We start from the raw sequence: 13,907 nt of genomic DNA, 5'->3' as shown, positions 1-13,907 counted from the left end.
CTTCGCCGAGGGCCTTCCTTCCGGCGCTGCCGCTCGCTCCGCTTTCCGGTCTCTGTGTCCTCCTGCAGCTGTTAGGAGCCTTCTTCCGGTCTCGGTGGCGCTGCACGCTTGCCTCTCTAGGCCTCGGCTAGCTCTGTGGTGACGGTGGCCGAGGTGGGCCGCCGATCCGAAAAGAGTGGCGGGAGCTGTTCCACTTCCTCCCCGTTTCTTCGGAGCTCCGCTCGCTTCCCCAGTGACCTGGCCGGAAGGGCTCCGAGGCGTCCAGATCCCACTGCAAAGGTAGGGTTTCCGCGCCCTGGGATCCCGGGGCGGGCTAGTGAGCCGGGTGGCCTGGGACGCGAGGTGACTGTTCTGAAGACGCGGCGCCCGCCCCCTTTTCTTTGAGGTTGCGGGGGTGGGGGGGCGGCGTGGGACAGCTCCGATGTGGGTCCCGTTTGGCGTGGCGAAACCAGCCCCAAGGAGAGCTACCTCATTGGTTATCCATGATCATGGTTCACAACTTCTCCTATATCACTGTCGTCTTACTAAAGACGAGGAAACTGTTATTACCTCCCCGAAGTTGCAGTTAAGTGGCAGAGGTGGGGCCCCGTCCCGGGTCCGCCAGGTTCCACGCCCAGTCGCCCCAGCGCGGTCGCGACGCGGCCCCTTTCTCTCGCTGTGCATCCGCCCAGGTGCCCGGAGCCCGCGGGAGCAGGCCAGCTGCGCGGGGACCATGCCGCTCGTGCCCCAGCGGGCCCCCGAGCAGAGTGACTGCGCCTTGGTGGCCAGCCTAGACAACGTCAGGAACCTCTCCACCGTCCTGAAAGCCATTCATTTTCGGGAGCATGCCACGTGTTTCGCCACCAAAAATGGAATCAAGGTGACAGTGGAAAACGCCAAGTGTGTGCAAGCGAACGCCTTTATCCAGGTGTGTAAGGGACGCCCCTAGGCCGGGGACGGAGGGTGCTCCTCACCCAGGCGGGTGAGTTCCGAAGGTCTCCGACTTCGAGAACAATAGGTCATTTTTTTTTCTGTCCTGGTGATATTCTTTTTCCATATTGTCTTACAGAGATAATGGTTAAGAATAATAATGTCTAAGATTTATAAAGAGTCCAGATACACTTGTGTTTTATATGGTTAACTCATTTAAGCCTCACAGTAGTGCCAGGAGGCGGGCTCTGTTATTACACCCATTTTACAGATGTGGAAACTGAGGCACGGTTTAAGGGATTGGCGAACAGCGAGAACCCAGAACATTTGTTTCCAGACTACATGCTCTTTACCACCACTGTCCTTATTAAAAAACACTTTTTTTCCTTGTATGGGTTATAATATAATCTCTTTGTTCCTACAAAGTCATACCTGTATGGTTCAAATTTCAGATATAATTCAGCATGTTTTTTCACACCTAAGTGCACAGTATGACCTTGGGGATAAGTAAGACGTGGTTCCCGTCCTCAGAAGAAATTGAAAACTGTCGCCGATGCATTACCACACCGTTTGGCTATTTCCCAAACGACCTGCGCCCGGACCGCCGGCCCCAAAAGGAGATGAGATGGGAGAATCACGTGGGGGGTAGCGGGTCCAGGAATCCAGATGAAGGGCCCTTGGCAGGAGACCAACATGCCCCTTACACCTTTGGCTGTTGAGTAGTGTTGCTCCAGTGGACGAGAGTTGAAAACGCTGAAGATGTGTGGGTTGATCATCAGAAATGACTTTTATGGAGTTAGTATAACGTCGTTTTTTTTTAACATACAGAGTGAAATCTAGAACCTTTTGTGTGAAGTCTCATTCTTCAATATACTTATTTTTTTTCATGTTTACTTTTTTCCACAGGCTGGAATATTTCAAGAGTTTAAAGTTCAGGAAGAGCCTGTTACTTTTCGAATTAATTTAACTATCCTTTTAGACTGTTTATCTATTTTTGGATCAAATCCTGTGCCAGGTGAACCATTTTATTGTTATAATGACACAAAAACATTATCCAGAATGGTCAGAAAAAGACAAGTTATTAGAGTATAAGTAATAGAAACATTTCTTTAGGAAATGGGTTGCAAATTCATTTTTCAGTGGTCACAGTCATGGGTTCTGGCCTTTGACAGCATTAAGAGAAAGGTGCTTGTGGTTCCTTTCATTTTTGCAAAAGTATTTACATTCATCCTTTTTCAACTTACAAAGCTTTTAAATCTGAACTGGCCAAAAGAAGCCTCTGAACGTGTCTTACATATCTTCAGCATTGTGAAGATATGTTTCAGTTGCTGCTTTTTCCTAACTTGTCCAGAATTACAGGTAGTGATAGAGAAGAATGGAAACCAGTTCTCCTGACTCCCAGTTCAGAGTTCAAAAAACTTTTTCCTTTTCTCTTTTTGGTTAAATTATGTCTATTTTTCTAAATGCTTTCCTATAAAATATGTATTTATTTTATTTAAGGATGTTTTAGAAATTGGGGATTTGGTTGCTATAAAATACAAGGAATTCCCAGAATAATGATATTATTTCGTAGGGAAGGAATATGAGATTAGCTAGGGAAACTTTACTAATGATTCTCTAGAAAATACATTTTAATATTATATGGACAATTCCATTATTGCTAATTTTACATTTTCTAATGCAGCTGGTTTTTCGTAAGAGCATCCGCCTCCCCCGCTTCCTCACTGTGGCTTTCCATCCTTCAGGAAGGGCGGGGCTGGAGGGTCCTGTCCAGTTCCTCTCTCTGTCTGGTGGTTTGCAGTGTTAAAACCCTAACCACCACTGTCCATTCCCTCTTTATCTCCCGACGTGATCCTAAATTTGGGGAAAAGTGAAGAATGTCCCCCAATAGAAATTTATAGTGGATACACTGCCAAGTAGCGCAGGCCGTGTGAAAGCAGTCCCCGGCCGCCCAAACTGGGCCTTCGAGGAAGAGCCCGCCTGTCCTGCAGCAAGTCAGTGATTTGCAGCGTCAGACCGTGTAGACGCTCCATCCTGAAGTTGTGTGTACATATCATCAGTAAGGGTTTGAGGGGGGTTGTTTTTTCTTGAGGTGTTTTGGCAAGCCAGAAAATGATTTCCGGGTTACGTTACATTTCCTTCCCGATTTTCTTACAGTTAGTTTTGGAGTTGTCTACAGAAAGCTGTCACCAGGGAAGATGTGATCCTTTGTTAATAGAGAGACATACATATGTGCTAGAAAGTGGGCAGAATAAAGTATTCTTGAGGAGTTTTATGTACCATTTGAGGATGAGCCCAACCCAGAGCTATACAACTAAGTCCAGAGTGTGATGTGCTTCCATTGCAGGGAATTTAACTGCGCTTCGCATGTGTTACCAAGGGTACGGCTACCCTCTGATGCTCTTTCTGGAAGAAGGAGGAGTGGTGACAGTCTGTAAAATCAGTACTCAGGAGCCTGAGGAAACTCTGGACTTCGACTTCTGCAGCACCAACGTCGTTAATAAAATTATCCTGCAGTCAGAGGGGCTCCGTGAAGCATTTTCCGAATTGGACATGACCAGTGAGATCCTGCAGATCACCATGTCTCCTGATAAGCCTCATTTCCGGTACTTGAAGGCAGTGCCCTTGCAGCTGACACGGCCGCCTCCACCTCTGTGCTGAGCACTTGCTGAGACGCACTGCTTTCAGGATGGCCCACGTTCTAGCATTTTCAGAGCTTTGGAGAGCGTTTGCTCGTATCTCGTGCTTTTATTGATCAGGACACTTAAGACGCAGGAAGATTAATTCACTAGTTAATAGCTTCATAGTTAGGTAGTGTTGGTTTCCAGATGAGTAGCTCAGTCTCCTAATTCATAAACTAGGGGTCCTTTACTGTTGTACTACTTAAACTGTTACAGACCCAATTACAGCGTGAGGGCAACTGGGCTTAAACTTTGAGGAAAAGTGTTTGTACTATAGGTACCTCTCTTCTTTCCTTTCAAGTTAGTACAGGATGCAGAAGGAAGTGGACGTTTTCCATCCGTAGTTCATTCACTGAGTGTCTGCTGATTGTCTCCTCTGTGTATGTCTACTTTATTTAGCACTGTGAGAAAGAACGGCTTAAAATCAAGGTGAAAGAGGATGTGAAACAGCATAGAGAAACAAAATTGCGTGACATTAAATACCAAAATAATATACATAGATACCTAGAGAAGCAGTATATACACACTTAGCAAGGGTTGTGGAGGTAAGCTTCCCGAGGGCGGGCAGTGGTCCGCAGGAACACAGTACCAGCAACGCGCAAGCTGCGCCTGGTACTGTGACCCAACAAATCACGAAATGGCGAGATTCTTGGGGTTAGAATCAATTTAGAGAGAGGTTTTAAATATTGCTTCTCTTTTGAAATATTTCAGAATATTAATGAGCAAAGTGTTCTTTAATATCTACTTTAGAAGAACTGAAGGCCCTTCCCATGGCATTAGGCAGTTAAAAATTTGGCTCAAGGTCTGTTAAAATGTTAACCAGAATGGAAATTAGTGGAACCCTTCTTTAGCAGTGATATGAATTAAAATTCCAGGCCCTCTAGCAGTATTTTAGAGGGCCCCACCTAAAGCACCTCTCGCAGCCCGGCTGGCTGGGTGGTTCATGGGTACCGTTCTTCCCCACTATGGGAAATGATCTGGCGGTGGGGAATGTAGAGCTGGAATTTTTTGCTGGATATGTTAAATTTGAGGTGCCTGTGACACCAGAAAGTGGTTGGATATAGATACAGAGCTCAGGAGATCGGTCTAGACTGGAAATTTAAATTTGGGGACCATCATCGTGGCTGGGCAGGGACGAGGTGGCCCAGAGAAAAGGTTCCATTAGAAGAGAGCAAAGATGGGTCCTGGGGAAAACCAGCACTGAGGCCTTGTGTCACGCTCGGGCGGCACCATCGGCGTGCTCGCCCTGTGCAAACGATCATAGTAGAAAACCATACAACAGCCTGAGGAGCAGCCTGACACACAGAAAAGCCACAGTTGCCCGGTGTGGCAATAAGGGTGGGGAGCAGGGCGCCCGGTCGGGGCTTCTGTCACTCTGTAGCTCGCTCTCCCCATCACATCGTCCTGATTTGAGGATGAGGAGAGGTTGAAACCACAGTGGGGTTAAGGAATGAAATTGAGGCACACACTTGGATGCTCTGAGACTGGTATTTCTCAACGCTGTTTACTGGTTGCTGGTTCCCCTGTACCCCCCACAGCATCCTGTGGGGGTCTGTATTCGGGTGATTGTTACAGTGTATGTCAACATTTGTTCACATACCTGTTTCACTCACTAAAATGAGTTTCTTACAGAAGTGTTTCCTTTATTTGGATTCTGATGTGGCTTATTATTGTTGGACCAATGAATAAATGACTTCCTTATTTTCTATTACAGGTTGTCTACTTTTGGGAACGCAGGAAGCTCCCACCTTGACTATCCCAAAGATTCTGATTTGATGGAATCATTTCATTGTAATCAGACCCAGGTCAACAGGTCAGTTCTTAATACAGAGCTTACCTTTGGTGATGAGGTTAAATACCAGATACTTAATAAATAAATTTTTGAAACTTTCAATCTGTTGATGAAAGTGTAGCATTTTTTAAAAAATGAATAGTGGGATGCTGGGTTTACTTGAGGATTTGGGGTTATAGTGGGTAAATTTTCTTTAATGAAGAAAAAATACTAGCAAATTGGACAAGTATGAGATTCTATCCGTATATCTGCCACTTGGCAGCCCTGGCTAATTGTCCTGTTCTTGGAGCCATGAGCACTGCTCGAAGTGTGTCCCGGTAACAGCTCTCCATTTGCTCTCCTACAGATACAAGATCTCCTTGCTGAAGCCCTCGACAAAGGCCCTAGTCCTGTCGTGTAAGGTGTCTGTTCGCACGGACACCCGGGGGTTCCTCTCGTTGCAGTACATGATCAGGAATGAGGACGGGCAGGTATGTTTCGTGGAGTACTACTGCTGCCCCGATGAAGAACTTCCGGAGTCGGAATCTTAAGTATGACAGTGCACTGTGACATACTGCATTCAGGACAGGTCGTGTTCTCCTTCTCCATGATCTCGTACTGCACTCCCACGGGGACGAGTCGCAGAGGAGGTAGGAGCAAGGTCCCTGGACCCCAGGTCACTGTGTGTTGTCACGTAGTCACAGATTTTCCCGTTCCGGACTGGCCGGTGGTTCTGTCTTTGAACTCGCGGGGATTACTGTGAGCCAAGATGAAGAAATTATATATGTATTCTATTCTGTTTAAGTAGGACAGTTCAAAAGTCTGAAAATTTAAAATTTGATGGAGCCATATATGAAATGTTCTTTTATTTACTGTTAGAAAAATTAAAGGTATATGAGTACTGCTTGTTAGTTTGAATTCTGGAAAATATATCTTTAAAAAAAAAGATTTTATTTATGTATTTTCAGAGAGGGGAGAGGAGGGAGAAAAGGAGGGAGAGAAACATCGGTCAGGTGCCTCCCGCACGCACCCTGGCCCGGGCCTGACTCCGCAGTCCGCTGCAGGGTGTGCCCTGATGGAGAATGGAGCTGGTGACCTTCCACTTTGCGGGACCTTGGCCGACCAACTGAGCCACTCTGGTCAGGCCTTTGTTACTTTTTCTAAATTAGGAAATACACATTTCATTTCTTTTTTTAAATATGAGGCATTTTTTATTGAGATAATTGACATACATCATTATATTAGTTTCATGTGTACAACATGATTCAGTAGAGAATGTATCTTAAAGCAGTGATTCTTAAAGCGTAGTACCCAGACCGACACCATCAGCATCACCTAGAAACTTGTCAGCAGCTCTGCCAGTGGCCAGCGTCTGTCATTTAAAGAGCCCCGCCCCAGGCCTGGGAACTCTGATGCATGCCAAAGTTGGAGGACCCCTGTGTTAGAGGGTACTTTAAAAAAAAGACAGTATGTAATTGCATTGAAGTGATTGCTTTTCTGTGTGATTTCTTCACAAGCTTCTGAAGCTTAGGGATCACCAAACAATTTTGAATAGTTATATGATTTATTTTTAAGTATTTATTTTGAAGAAATCTATGAACAAGATATAAAAGTCTTCAGAGTTACAGATTTTCTTGTTCTCAAAAGTGTTCAGTGCAGTGAGTTACTTAGTAGACACCTGTTTCCCTATGAGTTTCTCAACCACAGTAAGGTGTAGCAAGCCAGTTATGAAGTTATTTTTGCATTTCTTGGGTAATCTGCAATGAACTAATTTTGTGGTATGTAGATAATTTAATAATAACTAAACTTATCTGGCTTGTTTTCTAGTAGAAAAAGATACCTACCTACAACAAAGTTTCTGGCCCTGGCCAGTGTGGCTTGATTGGAGGGTGTCCTGCACACCAAGGGGTTGGTTCAGTACCCAGTCCAGCAACACGCCTGGGTTGCGGGTCCCATCCCTGGTTGGGGCGCATATGGGAGGCAGCCAATCGAAGTTTCTCCCGTTGATGTTTCTGTTTCTCTCTCTTTCTCTCCTCTTCCCCCTCCCTCTTTCCCTAAAATCAATAAACATTTTTTAAAAAAAACTTTTGAAGACGTTTCTGTACCAGGTGACACCAGCTCACTGTCTCTAGGTGGGAAGGCATTGTTGGTCTTTTGGGTGGGACAGTTCTTACGGGGAAACACTCACTCCATTGCAGGATTCATCTAGCCCCCTGGTCCTTACCTCCTAAGGCCAGTCACTGTGACCACTCCTTCCCCCAAATAAAAGTGGCCCCTACTATTGACGATTGAGAACCATTAAGTGACATTTACCACAATCTGAGGTTATATTTGGAATGCCCCGCTGTAAAACAGCATTCCAGGAGGTCAGTTTGAAAGCACTGGAGCAAAGCACTTCAGAGAAAGGCTCGCCCCGAACATCGGTAAGCCCTGCTCCCAGACACGCAGAGGTCTGTGGACCAAGCCCAGGGAGAGTACGTGATAGCCAACACATCCCCAAGCAACCTCCAGATGCCCGACTGGTACAGAAGTCTTGAGTTCTCTAAAGTGTAGTATATGTTCAAGAGGGAATGAATAAATCTAAATGTCCCAGTGTTTTTTGTTTAGATAAACAAGAACAGAACAGATTAAAACATAATTATGGAAGTATTTAATCAGTCAACATTTCAAGGACTACAACTTTCCCTTACATTTAAAATAGTGCGGTTATTTTTGTTCACTGGTGTGTCCAGTGCCTAGAATGGCGCCTAGCATGTAATAGGCATTCAGGAAATGCGAGGTGGAAGAACCTCCACTCTCAGGTTACTTAGCATCTCATTAGTCACTACATAATTTCAGCTGTAGCTCAATTTATTTTGATCTAGTGTATTTTTTTAAAGTTTAACCTATAAAGAAAATATAAATTTAATAATAAAAGTTGGCATTTTTGCACATTAAAGACTATTTTAGCTGCATCTATCTTTAACTATTTCGAATTCAGAAGCCAATGAATTTAATTCTTTCCAAATCACCCTAACATCCAGGTACTAATTTAATAATTTCATATTTACATGCGTTCTGTTTGACCTAAGAACTGACTGGTTTAACTTTGTTCTGGTTCCTGTGAAAGGCCACGAGGGGGCGTGCTTGCTCAGGCAGCTCAGAACACTGGGAACTACAAACTCGCATCTGGTGTAGAATAACCTTATTTTTAAGACCTTTAGTTTTGCCTTTTAAAAGTTTATTTCATTTCCTTTCCAGTAAAATTGTGCTCACCGTGAATGGGTCGGTAATCTTTCTCCATTTTTAATTTGTTCCCTGTTCGATAATGTGCTTCCACCTAGAATTGATAAAAATGATTCAAAATAATAAAAGTAAAATGATTTGTTAAATTCTACTTTTCATAATAAAAATAAGTCTTGCAACAATCATTTTGTAAGAAGCCTGGGCATTTCTGTGCGTTACCAAGGAGCCCCGATACGAGGTAGTTGCAGCTGCTGGAAGGGCGGCACGGGCACCCCAGCAGGGTGGGGTGGGGGGTTACAGAACAGGTGCCTTGCCCTTCTTCCCTGTCTCCACACTGCCTTTTCTCTTTGTCCCACCTGAAACAAAATCTCTGGGGTCCTGAGAAATGGGGAGAGTCACACAGTATTTTTTCTTTTCCCAGTTATGTGTGAGGGTTTTTATGCTTGTGTCAGGTTGCACGCTCCCCCAGTGGCAAGTGGCAGCTCTAACATGGATTTCCCACTCCGGGAGTGGACGGCTGGTGATTTTCAACCGCCGTGCCGCAAGAACCTGACTATTGAGTCAGGGGCACCGACCTCTTTCCCCTTAGAGTGTCAGATTAAAAAATGACAACAGGTGTGAATGGTTCAAAATCATACCTATTTTTTGTCAGATCAGCAAAAAATATACTTTTTGCGTGGCATAGAATTTTAGTAGTTTGCATGTGCCATGAGGTGACAGGTGCTGTAATGAAAAGTGCCACAGGCGACTGTTACAGGTGCTGCTGGTATCCACATCTTAGTCACCACCAAAGGTTTTGGTAATTGGAGCAAATGTGTGAAGCAGATTTTCCTTTTGAAATCAATAGTTTGTTGATCAATATAGTAAACAGTAGTAGCGGTTCTCATTAGTGAAACTAGAGGCAGTCAGGGTATGTGAACTTACTAAACTATTTCATAGTGGTTCCCCATCCTTGCACGAAAAAGAGCTAATCTAGGGAGGCCTGGTGCCTGAGGCTTGACCCCTACCTGGTCTTGCTTCCTGCCATTTTGTCCAAGGATTTCTGGTTGCTTCTTGTCAACCGGACAGGACAGTCTCATCTCTGGAATACTATCTAGTCCACCTTATGTGGACTTTTCTTGGAAGGTGGTGAGCAACCTACGAAACAGAAGTATGGCTTCACTAAGCGTAGAGAACAAGTAGCATACGTTTTTTCTGAATGCTTGCACATAAATGTCTATTAAAACCTATGTGTACAACAGTGTGATCTGGGCTTAGGTTTGTTTTGTTTTTTCTAACTTGTCACAGAGATTGTAGGAAAATAGCGAACCCTCATCCACCTTGAAATTTCCCGTGCCCGCTAGCTGACTTAGAAGAATGTAAGAGCTGTGTATGACCGTTTTGGCTCAGATGTGTTAGAAACGTCAGAGACTGGACTGGACTGGATTATCCAGATTGCCAGTTCCCGCTGAATGGATTTGGAAAATAACTTGGTTTCATCTATAGTTTTCTGAGTGAAAATGCAACTTCATATTAGGTTGCATTTTGCTGAGCATTCTAATGTAGTTTCTTAAAACTTGGGGATTTCACAAAATAATAAATTTTAAAACTTTTTGGGCCAATAATAGGTACCACCGTATTATCACGTATGAGGATATTAAAACTATAACATTTATTATCACCACTTTCACAAAATATTTAAATATCCAAGTCTCAGAAAATGAACAGTTAGCAATTAGCCAACAATAAACTAGAAATATTAAAAGCACAGTTCAAATGCAAGAACATGGTTACAGCACAAAATTATATTTTAAATGTTATACTCTGTGCTATTGTATTGATATAGGATTGTCAGTTTGGAGCTCTTAAGACTTTGGGATCTTACAAAATAGTAAAATTTTTAAAATTTTAGTGCCACCCAAAATGGAGTCTGAATGGCTACTTCTTTCTGGTGCTTTGTTTTTATCACAGTCATTGCTGAAAAATTCATTTTCACGTGGACATGTGAAAATGGAAACAACTCTTCTAAGGCTACTTTTGTTGACTCAGGGCTAAAATTAGCAGTGACGTACTGAGTTATCAGTTCATAAGCACCGTAGAGAAGGTCAAGGAAGACAGCTACTTTCAGCCAGGGCTGCAACCTGAGACCTGGGTCTTGAGTGCCAAGCCCAAAGAATTCTGGGAATTAGCTAAGGGAGAGCAGCAGGTGCCAGGAGAAAGCCAGTGGATTAATTAGCATATTGTCCTTCTGCCAAAGCAGAACACTACTCAGTACTATACCTTGGATACTATTAGGTTGTACAGACTGAACAAACAACTGAAATGAAATAATTTCTTGAATAAAGTACCAAAATGTGGTCTGATAAGCACTGAGTGCAAGAACGTGGCACTTGGACCCCCGGAGACACTTGAGTTCTATTACATCAGCTGAGGTAACAAAGAAGGGATGAAAAGGGGAAAATACAAGTTTTTTATAGTGTAAACTCAAATGAATCTGATTTCTCCTTTGCCCCTGAATACACACACACAAAAGTAAAGAACATAATTCAAGATTTCTAATTTCTTTTTCTAGATATACACTTGTTCAGGGTTTGTTTGTTTTTTTTTAACAACCTCAGTGAGCATTCCTTGTCTAAAAAAAGCCCTTTTATTTTACTTTTTATTTTTAATCCTCACCCAAGGACATGCTTTTTGATTTTAGAGAGATGGGAAGGGAAGGAAAAAGAGGGAGAGAAACATCAATGTGACAGAAATAATTGACTGGTTGCCTTTGGCAGGCACCCCTAGTGGGACCAAACCCACAGCCCAGGTATGTGCCCTTCCCGGGAATCAAACCCATGACCTTTCGGTTTACGGGACAACACTCCAAGCAACTGAGCCCCACTGGCCAGTGCAAAACACACCGTTTTAATGCAATTTCATGGGGGCAGCACAGTGGAGTGGAAACAGTAATCGTGTGTGATTCAGGAAGTCTGCTTTTTAATTACCAGGCTGACCTTGAACAAGTCAATCTCCCTGATCCCTAGTTTCTCCATTTTTAAGAATCAAAAACTCTTTTCTAACATTAACTAGTAATTCAGAGCAGGGCAGATGTTTAGGAAGATTAAACAAAGCTGTTTGATCTCAAACAGGTCTTCATTAAAAGTACTTCCAAATACTATATTCAAATATTCACCAATAAACTATTTAGGTATTGTTGAATGTCTTTAAAAAAGAGAACTGAAAGGAATGAAATTAAATTTAGAAAAAGGAAACAGTCACAGCGACATAAGAAACTACCCTAAACCAAGCATGTGTCTAAAAAAAAAAAAAAAAAGATTACCTCAAAGTGTGGATCAGGGTCCTGGTTTACGGGCTTGGTTACCTTACCTGTAGCCCTGCTGCTAGGTGGGCCTTTCTTCCTGAGTCCTGAGTCCTGCTTTTGATCTGCCACAGCTATCAGTGTTGACTGAACTGTGTTGTGGTTCAGAATTTTTGTTATCAGCGAGGTTGGCTTTATTGTCCGCTATCTTGTGTAGAGGTTTTCTCATTACCGATAATGGAAGGTCTGGAGGAAAAGAGAAAACCATTGGTGCACTTACAACCGAACAGAAAACCGGGGGTCAGCTGCCTGCCACCACAGAAGCCAACTGGTGAGGCAGGTGCAGGTGAAAAAGGAAAGAGGTTTTATTCAGTGCTGCACATTCTGGGAGAATGGTGGACTGCCGTCTCAAAGCCCTTCTCTCTCTCCCATGGCCGAAGTCCAACTGTCCTCAGCAAGGCCAAGCAAAAGCCAGTGTCCAGAGTTCCTGCTCCACTTTAAAGTACAGTCCTTTGGAGCCTGCAGATGGTGCCTAACTGGTTGTAGTCCCCATCCAGGTAGCTTAGCTTGCTACCAGCTGCTGCGCATTCCAGGTTCCCTCCTGGAGCCTGTGTGTGGAGCCTGCACAGCCACGGGCCATATGGCTGCTAGGGCCAAGGTCACATACTCTCAGGAGAGCGTGTAAACACATCAGTGAGTGCATCATGAGGTGCAAAAGAGAAAGAGAGAGAGAGGCTGCGTCCTGGAGGCCACAGGCCCCTGCCTGCTAAAGCAGGTGGCCCATGGAGAGAACAGGTGAGTGTACCATGCACTTTCCAGTAATGAGCAAGAGAGCCTCTTTGTTCCCCTGGGATTATATTACCTTGGGCTTGGGATGGACCAGGTGCTTTCTCAAAATGACTCATCAACTCCCCAAACTTTTGCACACTTTGGGTGGGTCCGTCTCCCAACCAATCCCTTCTTTCCCCAGGCTAGACTGACAGGCCTCTTTGGTCCAGCACCTCCCCCTGCACCATTTTGCCTTCTATGGCACATGTGCCTGGCTTCCCCTGATCCCACCCCCAATCTGGTACCGGAAGCGTGGGAAGGGCTTTTTCTTCTACCCAATTACCTTGCTAACTTTTCACACTCGGGCCCTCTCCTTTGATATTTCGAGCTTTGCACTCAGTCAGTGTAAGAACCTCCCCGTGCTGCCATCTTAGCTGATGGGGGAGACGCTGGTGCTCCAGACAGACTGTCTCCCAGTAACCAACTTTTCTCAGTTCTTGCTTTCTCTTCCCCCTCCCAGCACCAAATCACTGCCTTATACAGCTAGAGGGCTGAACTCAATCTGCCGCAACTATTTCATAACCATGTGACCATACCCCTAACATATTTGCTCTTCTAAAAGGTGTCCAAAAATGGTACTAGAGTCTTTGGTTTTCTCCCCAAAGAGCAGGTAGCTCTTTTTTTCTTTTTGACTGAGAAAATAACTTTGTTTCATTTGGGGGCATGGGCAGGGACCCAGTCTCAGAACTTCTGGCACTGCTTCTTGGTGCCCGTGGCCTTGGTGACCTTGAGCACGCTGAAGCGCACGGTCTTGCTCAGGGGCCAGCACTCCCCCACTGTGACGATGTCGCCGATCTGGACATCTCTGAAGCAGGGAGACAGGTGCACTGATATGTTCTTGTGGTGCTTCTCAAAATGTTTCTACTTTCGGATGTAGTGGAGGTTGTCTCGGCGGATGACGATGGCCCTCTGCATCTTCATTTTGGTCACCACGCTGGACAAGATGCACCCTCGGATGGAGACATTACCAGTAAAGGGGCATTTCTTGTCAATGTAGGTGCCCTCAATGGCCTCCTTGGGTGTCTTGAAACCCAGACCCATGTTCTTGTAGTACCGCGGTAGCTTCTCTTTGCCAGTTTCTCCAAGCAGGACCCTCTTCTTATTTGGAAGATGGTGAGCTGCTTTTGGTAGGCACGCTCTGTCTGAATGTCTGCCATCTTCGCGGCCGCCTGAAACAAAGGCCAGGTAGCTCTTCCATGATTCAAATAGCAAG

General features: G+C 44.6%; 1 protein-coding gene, 1 long non-coding RNA gene and 1 pseudogene across 3 annotated transcripts; 1 reads left to right on the top strand and 2 right to left on the bottom strand.

Moving 5' to 3' along the window:
* Positions 1-142: 142 nt before the first annotated feature.
* RAD1 (RAD1 checkpoint DNA exonuclease) lies at positions 143-7,261 on the top strand. 2 transcript variants are annotated; one of them, XM_053914210.1, is made up of 7 exons: positions 143-279; positions 672-907; positions 1,816-1,924; positions 3,257-3,515; positions 5,305-5,403; positions 5,729-5,852; positions 6,330-7,261. In XM_053914210.1, the coding sequence occupies exons 2-7, from the start codon at positions 713-715 to the stop codon at positions 6,405-6,407; spliced, it is 864 nt and encodes a 287-aa protein (XP_053770185.1). In that variant the 5' UTR covers positions 143-279; positions 672-712; the 3' UTR covers positions 6,408-7,261. The 2 variants fall into 2 exon arrangements, with proteins under 2 accessions (XP_053770185.1, XP_024434270.1); XM_024578502.3 differs by having other exon boundaries at positions 5,729-7,261.
* A 51-nt stretch (positions 7,262-7,312) lies between these two features.
* Positions 7,313-12,104, bottom strand: LOC123478484 (uncharacterized). The gene is made up of 4 exons (XR_006653691.2): positions 11,935-12,104; positions 9,594-9,723; positions 8,617-8,680; positions 7,313-7,415 (listed from the first exon to the last, which is right to left on the bottom strand). It is a non-coding gene; the product is annotated as an uncharacterized lncRNA (long non-coding RNA).
* A 1,271-nt stretch (positions 12,105-13,375) lies between these two features.
* On the bottom strand, positions 13,376-13,851 carry LOC112321157 (small ribosomal subunit protein uS17-like; annotated as a pseudogene).
* Positions 13,852-13,907: the final 56 nt, after the last annotated feature.

Source organism: Desmodus rotundus, chromosome 1 (genome assembly GCF_022682495.2).
Source record: "Desmodus rotundus isolate HL8 chromosome 1, HLdesRot8A.1, whole genome shotgun sequence".
NCBI classification, from domain to species: Eukaryota; Metazoa; Chordata; class Mammalia; order Chiroptera; family Phyllostomidae; genus Desmodus; species Desmodus rotundus.
The sequence above is the reverse complement of the archived record's forward strand: the minus strand, read 5'-3'. Positions and strand labels throughout refer to the sequence as shown.